General features: G+C 35.7%; 2 protein-coding genes across 8 annotated transcripts; one reads left to right on the forward strand and one right to left on the reverse strand.

The window, feature by feature from the left end:
- Positions 1–1,097: 1,097 nt before the first annotated feature.
- On the reverse strand, positions 1,098–1,538 carry LOC139841310 (uncharacterized). Its single transcript, XM_071831534.1, has one exon. It carries the CDS (start codon positions 1,536–1,538, stop codon positions 1,098–1,100), a length of 441 nt encoding a protein of 146 aa, XP_071687635.1.
- A 5,368-nt stretch (positions 1,539–6,906) lies between these two features.
- Positions 6,907–10,633, forward strand: LOC139842917 (probable mediator of RNA polymerase II transcription subunit 19b). 7 transcript variants are annotated; one of them, XR_011757456.1, is made up of 7 exons: positions 6,907–7,062; positions 7,724–7,803; positions 8,324–8,613; positions 9,101–9,262; positions 9,572–9,631; positions 10,069–10,243; positions 10,312–10,633. XR_011757456.1 is itself a non-coding variant. In XM_071833016.1 (7 exons), exons 2-6 carry the CDS (start codon positions 7,773–7,775, stop codon positions 10,117–10,119), a joined length of 594 nt encoding a protein of 197 aa, XP_071689117.1. In that variant the 5' UTR covers positions 6,907–7,062; positions 7,724–7,772; the 3' UTR covers positions 10,120–10,131; positions 10,312–10,633. The 7 variants fall into 7 exon arrangements, 2 of the variants coding, with proteins under 2 accessions (XP_071689117.1, XP_071689116.1); XR_011757455.1 differs by having other exon boundaries at positions 10,317–10,633; XR_011757452.1 differs by having other exon boundaries at positions 10,069–10,193.
- The last annotated feature ends 8,570 nt before the right edge of the window (positions 10,634–19,203 follow it).

Below are 19,203 nucleotides of genomic sequence, written 5' to 3' on the forward strand. Positions count from 1 at the left end.
AATATCATCAAAGACAACCAGATTGAAATGAGATATGTTCAATCCAGCAAAAACTCTGCCGATCTTTTCACCAAATCACTTCAAACTGCTATTTTTAGAACACATGTTCACAATATTGGCATGAAGCATGTTCAAAAGTTTTAAAAGATCAACGATGTCTACTTGAGGGGGAGTCAACTCTATGCTGCACTCTTTTTCCCTTAGCTAAAGTTATTTCCCAATGGGTTTTCTTTAGCAAGGTTTTTAAAGAGGCAGTAATTTATAGTCAATATCCGAGCTAAATAAAATTGTCATCCAAAGGGGAGTGTTGTGATAAATATGGATGACAGCTACTCCTAATCATAAGTCAAATAATGCACAGTAAATCATGTATTATAAATACCCCATCAAATGTAATCATGTAACTTGCTTGAATGATATATATATTTCATATATATACTCTCTCTCTCTCTCTCTCACTCTCCCTCTTTTTATATCTTCTAATAATTATCAATAGTCCACAGTCAAAAACCACGTCACTAAAGGTAGTTATAAGCCTAATGAATTATAACACGTCACTAAAGGTAGTTATAAGCCTACTGAATTATAACATATACTTAATTATAATTATATTTAACGATAAAATTTTATAAAAAAATTATAATTTATAATTAATTATTTTACATACAGTAATATTTTACATAATTAATTATTAATCATATTTTTTATTTAGAATATGATGCCAATTGGCAATTGCCATGGACCATGGTGAGCGATATGGGTAGTGTTTTAAATGATTTATTAAAAGAGTCAAGTTAAGTTGTTCGTGAGCTACATAAACTCGACTCTTTAGAAACACGATTTGAGTCGAGCTTAAATGAGTTCGAACCCGAGTTTAAAATGATTTTGAAATTATTTTTTTTTTTTTGAAAAGCAAAGAATTAATTAACCACGAAACAAGTACAGCGACATCAGGGGACCATTACAAAGCTTGGACACCCCACAACAACAAAACCACAAGAGCTTAAGTAGAGACTAATTAGGCTGCTAAGGGAGCAGCACAATTAAAACAGAAAAACACAAGCCTAGCTACAGCAGAAACACGAAACACGAATTCATTACAAGTTGATATAAGAGATGGGATTAGATAACCACGTAAGCCAATCGAGGTTTTTTCCTTTTGCCCGAGAAGAGATCCACCCGAAGGACTTGATTTGTATATCGCATAACGCCACCGGAGAGATCCAAGAGTTACCATGAAACACTTTGCTATTCCGGTTTTGCCATATCAAATACGAGCAAATCCACTTTAGAGCTTGCCAAATCTTCCTTCCAAAGCACGATGAGGAGGCATGTCCACTGCCACTTAGAAGCTGCTGAATGTCGTAGCAAGAAAAATTTCCCAAACCCCACCAATTGAACACTTTTTCCCAAATCTCCCGCGTGTGCGTATAGAAAATAAGAGAGTGCTCGACTGTTTCGATATCATCGTCACACAAGGGGCAAAGCAAACTGTGCAAATCTATGCCCCTTTTATCAAGTTCGACTCTTACCGACATCCTTTTCTTTAGTAATCTCCACGAAAAGATCTCAATTTTTTTGGAACGAGGTTATTCAGCAATGTTTGCTGTGGAGACGTAAAAGATACAAGTGCCTGCTCGTCAATCACAGATGCGAGTGCTTTGACAGTAAACATACCGTTCTTCGCCATGCTCCAAACCCACTTGTCTACGCTATTTTCGCTGAAAGAAAAGGCTGCAAGTAAGTTACATAAAGAGTCAAGTTCACCCGAAGTGCGACCTGTGGGACTTCTGGTCCAATTCCAAACGAAATTTTTGCAGCCATTAACAGCTTGTACAAGTTCATTTATAGCTGCATCTTTTGAAGCTTCAAGCCTGTAAAGTCTAGGAAAAATGTTACAAAGTTTGTCTTCACCAATCCAATGCTCGTGCCAAAAAGAAGTTGATCCGCCATCTCCTATGGATTTGACGAATGAACTCTTAAAGGGCACCTACAAATCTTCCATCAAGGTACCTGTTAAGATTATGTTATGCCAAGTGCCCCGTGCCGAAGTGTGACTAGAGTCACCCTCCAACATAAGGCCTCCGCATATGCCATAAATACTACGAATTACTTTAACCCAAAGCGCGTCGGTTTCGGTTTTAAACCTCCACCACCACTTCCCTAATAGAGCAAGGTTCTTACTCTTTAGGGACCCAATATTTAACCCCCCATTCCCGTAAGAATTAATTACATTTTCCCATTTAACCCAAGAAATATTTGAACCCGAACCCGACCCACCCCAAAAGAAAGATCTTCTCACACATTCTAAAGTTTTGATCACACACGGTGGAGCGCGGTAGAGCGAGAAGTAGTACAACGGTAGACTAAATAGGACCGATTTAATGAGGACTAATCTTCCTCCAAAGGACAACGAACGCATTTTCCATCCCGAGAGTCGATTGTTAAACTTATCAATAACCACTTGCCAATCCCTCAATTTATTCATTTTCGAACCAATAGGTAACCCGAGGTATGTGAATGGGAGATTTCCTACTTTGCATCCCAAGTATTGTGCAATAAGGTTGACTTCCGAGTGTACAACCCCAATCCCGAACATGTAGCTTTTATGAAAATTAACTTTTAAACCCGAGGCCAATTCAAAACATACAAGTAATTTCCTTAGGTTTAACGCATTCAATCGACTCCATTCCCCGAAAAAAAATGGTGTCATCCGCATATTGAAGATGAGAGACAACCACTTTATCCCGACCGACTTCTACACCTTTTATTAACTTTTTGTCCAAGGCCGCCTTAGTAAGGATGTTCAACCCTTCGGCCACTAAATAAAGAGGAACGGCGACAAGGGATCTCCTTGTCTTATTCCCCTACCGAGAGAGAATTCATTTGTGGGTGAGCCGTTGACCAAAATAGAAATCGAAGCCGACTTGAGACAAGACATGATCCAATTACACCATTTACTACCGAACCCCATACACTTCATTACGTCTAAAAGGAAACCCCATTTTAGGCTATCAAAAGCCTTCTTGAAATCCACCTTGAACACAATTCCTTTCTTATGATTGTTTTTAAGATAGTCCACAGTTTCGCTAGCAATTAGTGCACCGTCCAAGATAAAACATCCTTTTAAGAAAGCGCTTTGTTCTAACCCTATAAGAGAAGGTTAGACTCTCCGTAAACGATTTGATAGAATCTTGGCAACTATCTTATAAAAGCTCCCGATGAGACTAATTGGGCGATATTCGTTAAGACCTTTCGGGTATAATTTTTTAGGGACAAGTGTGATAAACGAAGCATTACAACCTCTCGAAATCTCCCCCTTTTCCCAAAACCACGTAATAGCCTCAACAAGATCAGCCTTAATTACATCCCAAAACTTCTTGAAAAAACGCATGTTGAAACCGTCCGGACCGGTCGCTTTCGTGCTACCACAATCATTAATAGCTTCACGTATTTCAGACTCTTGGAAAGGTTCTTCCAAAGCAGTAGCCTCATATTGAGAAATTGAAGGGTACACAAGATCTTCCAAGGAAGGTCTCATGTTGTTTGGTTCTTCGAATATTTTTTTGAAATGACTGAAAGTTTCGGCCTTGATGTCTTGCGGAGTTTCATTCCAACTTCCATTGATGTTCAAACCCCGGATATTACATCTGTTATTTTTATTGCGAATGATCGAGTGGAAGAATATTGTGTTTTCGTCACCTTCGAGGTTCCATTTAACCCGCGCCTTTTGCATGAGCATACTTGCTTTGATTCTTTCCTTTTCCATCCAACATCTCCTAGCTTCTTTCCATGCCTCCAACTCCACATTATTTAGGGGTACTGATTCAGCTTTTAACTCTAAGGACATAGCTTTGGCTTTGAGAGTCAAGATTTCATTATCTAGATGGCCGAATTTCACTGTACTCCACAACCGTAATGCTTTCTTGACGTTTCTGAGTTTGTTCAAAAAGTGGCAGTCCTTGCGGTTACCTGTAGGAACAGATTCAGCCCATGCATTGGCGATAACCTGCTCAATCTCATCTTCATCCAACCACGCGTCAAAGATCTTAAAAGGTTTTGGCCCGAAATTTTTCTCCTCGTCTTTTAAAACTATTGGGCAGTGATCCGAGCTCGTTCTATCCAATGCTATCGCTGATAAATTCCCCCAAACTTGCACAAAAACATCCGAGACAAGAAACCTATCTATCTTACTAAATTTAGTGCCGTCATCGCTAACTCGAGTGAAAAATCTGCCTCCAATCGGGATGTCAGTTAAATTGCTAGAGAGAATGAAATTATTGAAACGCCTTGCCCTAGCCTCTATAAAAACACAATTGAAGCGCTCTGACTCGTCCCTCACTTCATTAAAGTCACCACCCAACACCCAAGCTTCATCTTGATTCTCTACTAACTTACTTAAGGAATCCCACAGTATTTGCTTTTTAGAATCGTCACGAGGCCCGTAAATATTGAGAACGTTAAGGATCACACCATTACTTTTCCACTTCCCACGGATCCCAATTACACCATCAAACCTAATAATATCAGTAGCTTCGAAAGAGTTGACATCCCATATTAGCAATTGCCCTCCCGACTTCCCAATTTTTTCGCGTTGAATAAAATCACATTCGTTGGACCCCCAAAGTGTCTGGACCCAAATCCTATTAATAGTGTTAAGCTTAGTTTCCTGTAGAGCTAGGAAATTAGGCTTTTCTTTTACAATCATTTGTTTCGTAGGACCGAATTTACCACCTAACCCGAACCCTCTAAGATTATATGAAATAAACTTCATGGATACCAGAAAATAAGCTCAAACTCGAGTTTTATAATTAATAATTATTATTAATAATTTTTAATAATAGTTATTCCATTCGTTTATACCCTTTTAATATATGGAAGTTAGTAAAATATTAAGTTATAATTTATTCTCTCATTTATCTTGTTAAAAAACTAACTAATTCGAATAATCTATAATCTATAATCTATAGGTAATATTAAAATCCTATAATTATAATGTCATTATTAGGCTAATTCTTTTGTTAAGAAAAAATCATAAAGAAAAAGAAAAAAAATTTAAGCATGGTAGGTGATGTCATTAATCTAAATAATTTTGAATTGAAATTAAATCTTATTAATTAATTATCCTATAAACTAAAACACGCGCCGAAATTCTTCATTTCAGTTGTTTTGCATTTTCGTTTTGAGTTTGCGTTCACACTACAAACGTTCCCACAAATTCGGCTCAATTTACACAACGGCCCCTCAACTTTATACTTTTTCAAAGGTAGAAAGTGTAAATATATAATTTTATTAAAATAAAAGAAAAATAATTCCACCCGAATTTTTAACGGGCCCTATCTTCTCGCTCGGTGCGAGTTAAATTTTTCCGAGATCATCGTTCAACTCGAAAAAATCTAACGAACACAACGGGACTAACTACGCGCGAAACGAACATCGTTAAAAAAACACTAAATATTTTGGGCTATATTTCATACATATACATATACGTCAACAAACAACTCAACCTATTAGATATATTATGTACCAAACAACGTATATCCAAAGCCGACCGCGCGTTGAATACAACCGCAGCAACGCGCGGTCGAATTTTTTCTAGTTATTATTATTAAATCTTATTAATAATAATTTTAATAATTTAAAATTAAACAATTTTGAATTATTATAATTAATTATTTTGAAAATTGAGTACAAAAAGGTATAAAAGCTAGGCAGAAGGAAACTAATTCTAAATTTATATTTTAATTTAAAATTTTAAAATAAAATGACAATCAATATTATCTCTTATGATTGGATGTGGATTGTTTAATATATGCATTTTAGGTGTTTGATAAAATGTTCAGCTAACGAGTTTTTTAGTCGAACTTTGTGGTTCCACGGGTCATTAAACTAAATAATTTTAGCATTTACGTTCACTTAATACCTAAAACATATCATTAAACTCTTTCATTTAAACAAATCCGTGGTTCCACGGGTCATTTCACTATTTCTATTAAAATTCTAAAATAATGATGTCATAAATAAACATTTTTCAAGTTTAAAAGAAATTCAAAAAGAAATTAAAAAATTCGTAAGGCACCATAATGATGTCATAAATAACAATTAGTTTTAATTATATTCACTTAATTGATAACAATTAAAGGTAAAATGATAATGATGAAAAATAAATGCAAAAGAGATATAACTTAAACAATTATTCTATTTTTAAATTTTAACAATTTTTTCTTTTACATATTATTTAGTCAGAATTTCAAAATAATATCACCTACCTTCATATTAATGGTTTAGCATTCTCTCTTTAAAAATCTTTGATTATTTCAGATAATGTGTTCCATATAAAATATTTTTGGTACGCTTTCGTTATCATTATTTGCCATATGCATTTTATAAACTTCAATAATTTGATTATCAAGTTTGTGAGTCGAAATATGTGGTTCCACGGGTCATTAAACTAAATGACTTTAGCATTTACATTCACTTAATACCTAAAACATATCATTAAATTATTTTGTTTAAACAAATCCGTGATTTCACGGATCATTTCACTCGTATATTAAATAAAAGATAAAATAGAGATTTTGACGACATATCTTAAATACAATTTTTTGTGGAAACGCTTTTTATTTTTTTGTGAGATGGAGAGAGTATTATTATTAATGATTGTTTAATAATTATTAATTATTAATTATTTTTAATAATTATTAATTATTTTTAATAATTAATAATTGAAATAAATAATAACTATTTTGGTTTTTTTGGTAAAAAAAGTTACGAGCAATTTAATAATAATAATAAAATTAAAATATCGAGTAATTGTTTTTTCGAAAATTAGCTCCCTTTAAAGTTTAATCATCTTTATATATTAAGTCCCACCTTAACGTCTTTAAAAAACGTCTTCAAAAAATCACCGTCTTTTTCATCTCTCTTACACCACCGTGTTAGGGTTTATTTCCATTGAACATCCAAACAACGACGAAGATAAATACAACCCTAGATTTCACAATTCACTCTAAAATTGAACCCAAATCAATCCAATTTTAGTTTCCACTTCTTTCAAATCAGGTAACTTTTGAGCTCTCCACATCAATCTTCAAATTAACGCAATTCTAATCACCAAATTCATTGCTCTGACTTACTAACAAATTGAAGTACAAATTAGTTTTTAATCGATTAAAATATTATAGAATTTGGTAACTTTTTAGTACTAAAAGTGAAAAAAGATTTGAACTTTTATTATGTTAAGAAGTTGATAGATCATAAAGGTTTGCAAAATTGGTTGCTTTTGAATTTTCTTTCGTGGGGTGGTTCTTTTTCTTTATTGGGAATTTGAAAGATTGTAGTTTTTTTGTGACCCATGAGCACATGGCTTATGTGTGTTTTGCTATATATACCTTCTGTTTATAGATGCATACATGGATACATGACTGCGACAGTTTTATGCTTTCTGACCTAATTTTAATGTTTGTATATGTATTGATATAAGTATCTGGTTTTTTGATATTTAAGTAGTAGGCTGACAGATTAATGTACTGATCTAAATAATTCAAATGCTTGCTTCATTTTGGTAAATTTGTCTTTAGGATACTTACTAAAAATATGATATCATATATATGATAGAATTATTTGATGTACTGGCGGGCTACGAATATGTCTATGATTGTGCGCGTTTGTTAATTATATCACAATCTCGGATTTTGAAGACGGATTATAATACATTATAAAGTTTGTAGGTGAAAGGTGATATGGTATATCCTCTTACATGATACTGACTGATGGACCTGGAAAGCAAGAATTTTGGAAAGGGTAAGTTGTAAAGTTTAATACTTTTTTTTGTTTCCCGAGCGTAAAGTTGATATTTTTATGCTTGGTTTTGTATCTTCATTTATTAAGCTTCATTCACATGTCTTTAATCATTTATTTATGTTTATAATGTTGAATTCTGACTCTTTCTGACTATAAAAGATGACCTTTCTGGTTATCTGCAAGATGATTTGGTGCTACCAAAACTGCACTACTAAGTTGCATAAGTCAAATAAATGTCCTTAACAATCTTTTTTATTTACAAACTAACATCAGAATTCATATTATCAACGACTTTCTAATAAAATGTTTGGATTTGCTTTCCATAACAACTTATTTAATTACCGTGACTTCAAATTGCAATAAAGAATTATTAATGTTTGGTTAAACAGATTCAGCTTCTGATGATATCATAATTTATGAGTCAAATTAAAGTTTATTCCGACACCACTCGCTATCCGAATCAAGTGCATAAAATCTGTATTCATTTTTGTCTCATTATTTATCGCTTTTCATACTCTAGGACCAAAGGAACTCACGGGCGCTGTCGATCTTATACGTTACTATAAATTGTTACCCCACTATGAGTTATTCTGCAAGAAGTCACTTCCTATATCAATTTCAGATACGCATTACGTTCATCACGTTGTTGGAGATACCGAAATCAGAAAAGGCGAAGGGATGCAGTTGGATCAACTTATTCACAACACATCCTTCTCTAGAGATACAAATGCACGCATACAACCGTTTGATCTCAACGTTCTTATGGAAGCTTTTCAGCTTAGGGAGACTGCACCTGTTGACTTGCCACCTGTAAGAAATTGTTATGTTTTCACTTTCTATAGACGGATTGGGCAGAGTGGGTATTTTCAATGGGTCAAAATGGGTTGGGTTTGGTTGACTGGAAACATTCATTTCTCAAATTTTCCTAAATAGTTTGTATTTTAAATTTTATAAAGAATATGTTTAGTTATATATTTGTCACATTAGTACTCAATTTATCTAATCATCTTCATAAACCAGGTTATGAGGTTGTATGTGTTAAGTATATAATTCTGGCAAGTTTTGACCCGTTTAATCGATTTGACCTTTTCCTGTTTTCTAAGTGTTTTGGCTTGGACCTTGATAGACAAAATATAACCCAAAGAGACCTATTAGTTAATGAATTGAAATAGTCAAAGCTCCATTTTCTACTTTCAAAATGAGGTTTTTTCTTTTCGGGTTACGTGGGAGAACTATATTTTCTACATTGTGGTGATATTCATATTTTTATGCCTTTTGGTATTTACGTGTTTTATAGTCTGAGAAGGGGATGCCGACTATAGCTGGAAAATCGAGGAGTGAATCAAAGCATAAAAAGCACAAGGATAAAGAACACAAGAAACACAAACATCGGCATAAAGATCGAAGTAAAGATAAGGACAAGGAAAAAAGGAATGATAAAAGTAGTCATCATGACAAGGTTATATGCGTTTTACATCTTGTTCAATTTTCACAAATGAAGTATGTTAAGTTTGATTTCAGAACTGATTTTTATTATGTCAATATATCTAGCTCTTTGAATTAAATGATTCAGGAGAAATTATGCATCAAGAATACACTTGGTGTTGATTTTTGTCTTTTTTTCCTCCTCTTAAGCTATTTTTCTAATTTTACCAGTTTGACCCGTTAGAGATAAAACATAACCCAAATTGACACTTTGATAAGTTATCGGTTCAAAATTGCCCCATCTTGTTTGGTGCTAAATGGTGTCATTTAAAAATGGTTGCAGAAAAGGAAGCATGATGGAATTGAAGATATCAATGCCTTTCATATGCAGAAGAAAACAAAGGTAACGCTACAAGTAAATGTGTAAATTTTGAAGCTTTTTTTTAATAAAATTTTCACACTCCGTAGGCTCATACTGCGGAAAAATATGGCATCAAAAACTCATAGCAGATACTCATGCTTATTAGTGTTAAAATCTTTTACTTTTTTACGCTCATAAGTTAGAAAACTCTTTGATTCTTTCTTTTATGACACTTTTAAGTGTCATTAAGCTTTTTCATTTTTGACACTTCTAAATATTAAGAACTTTATGACACTTGTAATTGTAAGAAGTGTGAATAGTTTTTCATTCTATAAGGCGTCAAAAATCACACAAGCGTCAAAAATTGAACTTTTTTTTGTTTTTTGTAGTTTAACTAAGATTCATGTAAATAGTTTCTTTATTCTTTATGAATTTTATGTCAATTTTGGAGCTCCTTAGATATCTTGTTTATTATGTAGCATAAAAGCTCAAGGATCGATGAGATTGGTGGAATAAAGATAGCAGCTTGAAAGTAGCTTGTGGTAAATATTGTTGCTAATGATATTCAAAGAGGTTGTTACGTATTGTTGTCAAGTTAGCTGAGGTGCAAAACTATTACCATACAAACATAATCACGTCGAGTAACAGTTTGATGTCAGTTTTATCCATCGATATAACTTCGGTTTTGTTTATACCATTTTTATATTTTTATTTATCTGCAGAACAGTCCCAGGACTAACTAAAGAGGTCGAGAAGGTGAATTCACCGTTGTTGTAGATTTTTCCGAGGTACAAGTTGATATAAACCAAAACTTTTTTGTATTAGTTTGTATCATAGTGGGAAGTTTCATATTTCCCAAATTCCATTCCTTTTATTTAGTTTAGTGATACATTGGATATTGCTAATTAGTCATATTAATTTAAAGATACTTTCAGTTTACAAACATTGTATGTATATCTGGTCTTAGTAAAGGATACTTTTGTTCTTTTAATAGGTTGGTTAGTTTTAAGACCTTGTGAATACACGTCACTTGCATTTAGATTAGTATGCACAATATATTTATTTTGGCTATGTTGACCATGTAACTTTCTTTACGTTCGATGTAATTTCTTAGAAATGCATTTATAATGGTAAACGTGTAAACGAATAAGTTTTTTCTTGTTTGAGCTACTCGGGGAGGGAAAGATACCTAGACGTCTGTATCCTAACTGGGTTATCTTGTGAATGTTTTCAACCTTTTCTCTAGTCACCGCAATCAGGCAACTACTAATCTATCTTGAAATGGTTTATAATGGCAAACTTTTATAGTTTCAAAGATCTTCTAAAACATTACGACAATCTCTTATATGTTAATTTATCATTATCCTCGAATATCATTTCTCATTGTATATATAGGTTTTTGTTTTGTTTTGTTTTTTTTTTTTTGTTACTTCTTTTGTAGTATGTTAAGACATCTCACTATGGTTTCGTGATAGGGGGATTATAGCCAAAATGCCCATTCCCAAACAAATTCTTGCGCTGGAGCCCAAAGTTTTTTTTTTTTGCCAGGTTGCCCTCGCAAGACGCAAGAAGACTTGCGTCTTGCCCTCGCAAGGCGCAAGCTTGCGTCCTTGCGTCTTGCGAGCTTGCGACCTTATCTGATCAGAAATACGATTTTGTGGATAAGATTTCGTCAGATATCCTAGATTTTTACGGATAATATTTTGTCCCTATATTTAGATTGACCCTGAGACCTTGAAATCACAATCTCATAACAATTTCAAAAGTTTTCAATGCAGAGCTTATACCCACGTTAAGGTACTATTTTAACCATTTTTCCACTAATTTTTGTCATTATGAATTGTGTTAATGATGATAAATTTGTTGTTAATATATGTTGTGGGGGTTATTTTGAGTACATTAACAACATACCCATATATATGCCACGAGATTGTTTTAGAATTCGGTCAAGACTCCCAATTGCGCCTGTAAAACCAATGAATCGGAGAATATTGTTAAAAAATGTTCTTAAAAAGATTGAATTCCCACCCAATGCAGCTGTTTCAATGAGATACATTTTTAATAATCATGTTTTTGATATTACTGATGATGATGAAGACTTTCAAGAGTTTTTACAATATGCAATTGTAAATGCTCCTATTGATATTTATATTATCGATAGAGTAATAATGCATCAACCACAATGAAATCCAGAAACAAAATACTCGACAAACCAGCCACTACTACAACAAAACCAAGAAACCACCAAAACACCAAAAAAACCAAAACCACCAAAACCACCAAAACACCAACCACAACAATTGTTACTACAACATGATACCGAAGAAAACCTCGCAAGTAACAATTTGGAAGTGGAAGAACCTGAATTGCCACTTCCAAACACAGAAGAGTTTGATTTGCATAACTATGGTCTTGAAAACGTATGTAAAATTAAAGAATTAAACCACCCGTTTGAGGTACCTCTGGTCAAAGATAGTGATTCAGATGGAGGAAAAGACGGAGACGCAGAATTCCAATATGAAGAAGAAAAGCAAGATCCGTTCTGGAATATGCCAACTCTTTTGAGTCAGCATGAGGAAGAGCACGAACATACGACTGAAATACCAACCACGTATAGGGTGTCAGATTTAATAAAAGTTCGTCAAACTTTCTTGAACAAAGAAGAGTTTATAAACACCCTACTTACAAAATGTCTTGAAGAAAACTTCCAAATAAAGCCTGTAAAGTCAGACAAATCTCGGTACACCGCTAAATGTGTGTTGTCAAACTGTGAGTGAAAATGTAGTGCTTACAGAATACGATTCACTGAAAACTTTATGGTAAAGAAACTGCATGACGTACACACATGCTCACGCACACTAATTATGGGAAACAATAAACATGCAACCAAAAAGGTGTTGGGTAGTATGCTTGTGGATTCATTCAAATCTGCAAACCGGGAATATAAAGCAAACGATATACGTGCGGATATAGGCAACCGATTCGGTGTCAACATATCTTACAATCAAGCATGGAGGGCCAAATGTCATACATTACAGATGCTTCGTGGGAGTAGTGAAGAGTCTTACCAAATGCTTCCTATTTACCTATATAACATTAAGATTCACAACCCCGGAAGCGTAACGAATTTGATCACAGACAAAGAAAATAGATTTCTGATGTGTTATTATTCCCTTGGCGTAGTTGTAAGTATCTCTATTACCATTTGTTTGCGTCCTTGCGTTCCTTGCGTATCTATTAAAAAATATTTGTTTTAACATTGTTCATTCCTGCAGGTTCGATCATTTGTTCAACATTGTCGCCCGATAATCATCGTCGATGGAGCGCATTTGAAGGCATGATATTTGGGTATAAATTTAGTTGCTGTTGCGATGGATGGCAATAATGGAATTTTGCCATTGGCTTATGGAATTGCTGGCGGCGAGACAAACGAGTCTTTGGATTGGTTTTTGGGCAACCTACGAGACCATTTAATGACTTGTGGAATGGGTGATCGTATGTCAGAGCTTACTTTTATTTCTGATCGAGGTTTGCCAATAGTACATGGTGTTTCAACCGTGTTCCCCGAAGCGTTTCACTGTTTCTGCGCTCGTCATTTGTTTGCAAGCATTAAAAGTAAATCCAACAAATTCAAATATTTTGAATGACATTATTGGAAAATGGTCAAAGCTTATCGTGCGTCGGATTTTGAGGATCATCTTAATGTATTTCGAAGAAGATTGAAAGCGTCTTACAAAATTTTAAGTGATGTTGAGTTCCACAAATGGTCTAGAAGTAGAGCTGAACATGTTAGGTATTCATACCTTACTAGCAACAGTGTAGAGTCTGTTAATGCACTATCCGTACATGCTCGAAAACTACCTGTTTGCATGTTATTGGAATTTTTTCGCGCTTCGGTACAAGATTGGTATTTCAAACATCGCAACCAATCGGTTAGTCTTACTTCAACTGTTACTCCATATGCTGAACATAAACTAGCCAAGAGGACGAAAAAGTCAAGAAGATGGCAAGCAATTCCATCGACAAACAATCTAGTAGAAGTGCGCGATGGACGAAAAAATGGCCTCGTTAATCTAGCAGATAAAGTTTGTTCATGTGGGCAGTGGCAGGGATCAGGCATACTTTGCGGACATGTTATTGCAGCAGCACGACTCTTTGGAGTGGCTGATGTTACTCAATTTGTATCTCATTGGTTTATGACAGAAACTTATATAAATACATATATGGAACACATCCTTCCTTTGCCCCATCGGTTTGAATGGTCGGATCCGGGGCCCAACGTCCTACCAATTGTAAACCCTCCCATTAAGCCGAAAAGAGCTCCCGGACGCCCAAAATCAACAAAACGTCATCCGTCAACGGGTGAAGACACTGAAAAAACAGTAAGAATATGTACTCATTGTAAAGAAGCAGGTCATAGTAGGGATACGTGCAGATCTTCAGTTGATCGAACTGGTGAACCAACCACGAAAAGGGTAGTAAAAACATCGGCCTCAACTTCAAAGTCGAAGAAGGGTAAGGAGAAACTCACTGACAAAGAAGCGTTTCATGCTTATCAGTCTCAGTTTTATGCAACGTGCAATCTAGCGAGCGATAATTAGTAAACCAATATCCAAGTGTCTGTTTATTTTTCTATTGTATGTTTTTTATGTCATATCGATCGTTGTAATAAATTCTTGAAGTTTATCTATTTTATGTGTGATAATCTACAATAGGGTTTAGCTAGAAAATACGCAAAGACGCAATACACACTTTGCGTACGCAAAACAATATGCAAGGTCGCAAGATAGATCTTGCGACCACATTGTCCCAACACGCAAGGTCGCAATATAGACCTTGCGACCACATTGAACCATACGCACGGTCGCAAATCCATCCTTGCGCCCATTCCAGACTATTAATTATACAAAAAATTACACACTTTTAATTACACAACTTAATTAATTAATTAGTATTTAAACAGTAATAACAATCATACAACCTGTGCAGCCTTTGGAGCATCCTTTTGAGCATCCTTTGTCTGCTCTTTTTCCTTTGGTGGTGGCGGTAGTGTATCAAAACGTGCATGGAAGAACGTCCTTGCCATTCTGTTCCTATATTCATGTGCAGCCTTTTTTGGATCTCCAATGTCATCACACCCCTCCCATGCAAACACCAGTCTCTCCATATGGATGCACACCCAAACACCACAGTCACCGGTTTCACCTGTCTGCACTGGCACATTACGACCAGTTTCAATCATCAACTCCATACTCTCATTGTTTTGGTAGTAATCTTCAAGCTGTGATTCTGACATCTTGTTATAGTAGTCAATCGTGTTCAAGTAGACGGGCAAGTTTTCACACAATATTGTGACAACATGTTGTAGCTGTTCACTTGCAAGACCGGGTAAACTGTCGTACACATAAACTTTCATTTCTTCTAACTTTAATGATAGCAGCAAGAAATGTTCTGGGTGTCTAAAGTGTACTGGGATCAAGATCTGAAACAGAAAGAACGTTTAGTCACAAATCCATCCATACGCAAGGACGTAAAATGTACCTTGCGTCCACAATCACGAAGACGCAAGGACGCAAGATGTACCTTGCGTCCAAGCACATTACCAGACGCAAGGACGCAAGATGTACCTTTCGTCCAAGCACCTTACAAGACGCAAGGACGCAAGATGTACCTTGCTCCTGTTCCAGATTACAGAAAAAATAGTTCTGATCTCTAATTAATAAACAACACCAGATTGAAATTATAAACATTTTAAGAATGTAAGTACCTGATCACAGGTAGACCAAGCTGGATACATTTCATCACTACCATCCCCAAGAGAAATTATATACGTGTAATTTGGTTCCCTAAAGGCAGTGATTCCTTCATTTTCTTGGAAATTAGGATCTTTGGCCTTGGCCTGCTTCAACTTCTCCTCCTTTTGCTTCAACTTCTCTTCCTTCTCCTTCTGAATTAATCCCCAAAATTCTTTAAAATTTGCAAGCTGTGCCAGGAATCCTGATGGCATAATCGTCCATCGAGAACTTGCTTTAACCACCTCATGTGGAAACTCAGGAGTGTTAAACATCTGGCTTGCTCTGGGGAGAAATCTCTGACGATATCTCAAAAGAAATGTAGCCCAGCCATCAATGTGCTAAAAATTAAGAAGACATGTTAAGATATTAACACAAATTAATTCATGAGATAAACACAAAATTAAGAAGATCACTCACCAAGTTCTCCAAATACCCAGCCTCTCCTAACCCCAGCAAGCGAATCCAAAACTCCGTACCAAGGTAAATGAACTGATCACTTTGAAAGATGAACATGCAACGGGTCTCTTGCTTGCTCTGTATAATTGACATGGGATCTTTTGCAGGGGGTGCATGCTTTCTCTGATCTCTCCAGGCTCCAGTTGGTGGTGGTTTAAGACAACCTTCATCATTTATAAGTCTGTCGATCATGGCCCAGATTTCTTCTTCACTAGCCCAGTCCATTTTCTTCATTTTTCTCTTATAACCCACCTTTACAGGTGGCTTACCACTTACATTCTTTGGTCCTTCTGTTTCACCAGATGCAACGTTATCAACTACCATAACATCAGGTTGTCCATCAACAGCTTTCTGATCAACCAATTGCTCATCAACACCTTGCTATTCTGTATCAAGTTTGACAACATTCATGTTGTCCACTTTCTCAATGACATGTCTGGTCAACTGTGCAAAACAGGAAATCTGGTTAAGAAAAAACACAGACGCAAGGACGCAAGATGACCTTGCGAAAACAAGACGCAAGAATAACCTTGCGTCCACATAGCGCAAGGACGCAAGGTTGTGTCTTGCGTCCACATCAGTGCATCAGGAACAACAAATATTTATGATTTAAAAAAAAAAAACACTATTATAATATTATAATGCAACAATTTACCTTCTCAATTGGTTTTCTATTTCTATATCCAGGTAAAGTAAACGGGGACCTTAATGCATGCGTGGGCCGTATTTCTCTTATTCCACGTCGTATTTGCATCGGAGAAGGGTTGACAATCTCATTTTCAGAGAAAGATTTATGATAATACGTATCGTCTTAAGCAAATAACAAATAAAAAATAAAAAATATATAAATTCAGATGAGAACAAATATTCAAATGCAAAAAATAATTAATAAATTCAAAATAAAAATATACCGGATACTCTTGCTCTGAAAAAGGGTTTTCTTCGTATTCCGACAATTTCCTTTTACATTCGGTTAATTCATTTTCAACTTTTTCCATCCGCTCTTTAAATTCTTTTTCACTTTTGTCCACCCGCTCGGTCAACAACGCTACCAAACGATGTAATTCTTGTACCTCGGTATTTTGATGTGTTGGTGTCTGTGTTTGTGTCTGTGTCCGCTCTATAGTTTCTGGTACGACTTCGGTTTCATCTTGCTGGATCTTCTCCTCTTCAACTAATGTTCCAAGAAATAACGCGTCACTATCAATCCACCATTGACACTCCTTCTCTGTATCAGTGGGGAAGAGACCACGTAGAGGTTTCTTGTTCTTGGGACAATCATCCTGCATAATTAAACACGACTTTATACGCAAGATTACAAAAAATACTTGAGACTATTCTGGTCAACGAGTCTAAAGGACGCAAATCTAGGTTTGCGTCTCCTATATAGCACGTACGCAAAGCCGCAAGTACAACCTTGCGTCTCCTATGGTCTTGCGACCTTTCCATATCCTCTCTGTTTACAACAGTCAAAGGTAATTTCAAATATTAAATGCAACTAACCTGAATATCTAAGAGTTTAATGTAATCAGAGATTCCAAAAGTCTCCGCTGTTGTACGCTTTCAAAAAAGAGCCCTCGGTACTCCATTCTTGTCCGTTTTTGTAGCAAATGATTTAATGGTACGACGGTAAGCCTCGAGGATCCAAATCTACAAATTGTTTGTTTTAACAATATCAAATATATATATTATCTTTAAATAATAAAAGTATTTGAAATCAAACATGTCGTTACCTCAAATGCCCACATAAATCCTGCCAAAGTGTACGCCTTGCCGCTCTCTAATTGGCTTTCCAGAACACCAAACCCTTCACTAACCGCTTCGTAAGTCGGTTCCCATATACGAGACCCCCATGGGTACTTATTAACACTTGAAAAATCTTCAACTAAATATAAATACTTCTTGTTCACCACATGGGCAGATTGTTTACCCATAAAAGCTCTCTCTACAACTAAAATGATTGCTAGTCGAACCACATCATCATCTGAAACACCAACCCGACTACTTTTTAGAAGCTTCTTTTCAATATCACCAATCAAAATGTTTGTGCTCTCTTTAATGGACGGAAATAAACGTCGTCTAATTGGAGCGGTCTCTTTTTCATAATATTTAGGGATGTAATGTGCCATATCCGTACGGGTACCAAACAAAAACCCCGTTACTAGACAAAATTCACGTCGACCAAATCTAATAGCAAAATTAGGCTTAAATCTAAACCATATGTCATCTTGCTCCTCGGGGTACTTAGCATCATCAATTCTTTCCGGCCGTACAGTTTTACGTTGGAGCATTGCATGTACAAGTCCGGGATCGTTACCCATGTATTCAAGATCTAACCATACACCAAAACACGTTTCTTTAAATTTTTTTATTTGATTTTCGGTCATAACTTTCTTCACATCACCTATAATAGTTAATTTATTCTTCATCGTCAGTTTACCTTCAACCCATCCCTGTAAAATTAAGAATAACAACATCAGCATAGGATACGCAAAGGCGCGAGATTGGTCTTGCGTGTCAAACCATTCGGACGCAAGGTCGCAAATTTGGTCTTGCGACCACATTGTGACCGGAACGCAAGGACGCAAAATGATCCCTGCGCCTTGACAGTCAGGTAAGTTTGACGAGCAACAAATAGTTGTTTCACCAAATAACTATACAAAACAAGAGATAAGCTATACCCCATTATTAAAAAAAAGCGAGTATACTGTTAAATGTTGATGATTATCATAGAGACATTTCATTGAACAGTTGGTGTGCACGTTTTCACTTTATATATGAACATATGAAATATATATACAACTCCCATAGTACATATATATTGAAGGAAGAACTAACCTGTGGATTTGCCATTGTTGTTAGGTTGATTTCTTGATTTCTTTCTTAGTTAGGAAATGTTTGCAGACGAAGACGATGGTGACGTAGTGGTGATAGACGATGGTGCGTGGTGTGGTGGTGAAGACGATGAACTGGTAGTAGTGGAGGTGGTGATGGTGGTTACGATCTTGATTTTTTTCTTAGTTGGGAAATGAAGCAGACGAAGAGTAGGTGGGAGTAGTGGTGACGTAGACGATGGTAGGTGGTGGTGGTGGTGAAGACGATCAACTGGTGGTAGTGGAGGTGGTGACGGTGGTTACGATCTACTGTACGAACGAGAGAGAAGGTGATGGAGCTTTGCGTATTTGCGTTTGGATTGGTTTGCCGTATTTTGCTTCTCTGCGTATGGGGATATGTGTGTGTGTGTCAAGTGAATGCTGAAAATAGGTTTATAACCTAATATAACCAAGCGCAAGGACTCAAAGATGCAAGGTCGCAAGAAATCAATACTTTGCATCTTGCGTCCATACGCAAGGTTAGATTTGC

The sequence above is a fragment of the Rutidosis leptorrhynchoides genome, chromosome 4, assembly GCF_046630445.1.
Source record: "Rutidosis leptorrhynchoides isolate AG116_Rl617_1_P2 chromosome 4, CSIRO_AGI_Rlap_v1, whole genome shotgun sequence".
NCBI classification, from domain to species: domain Eukaryota; kingdom Viridiplantae; phylum Streptophyta; class Magnoliopsida; order Asterales; family Asteraceae; genus Rutidosis; species Rutidosis leptorrhynchoides.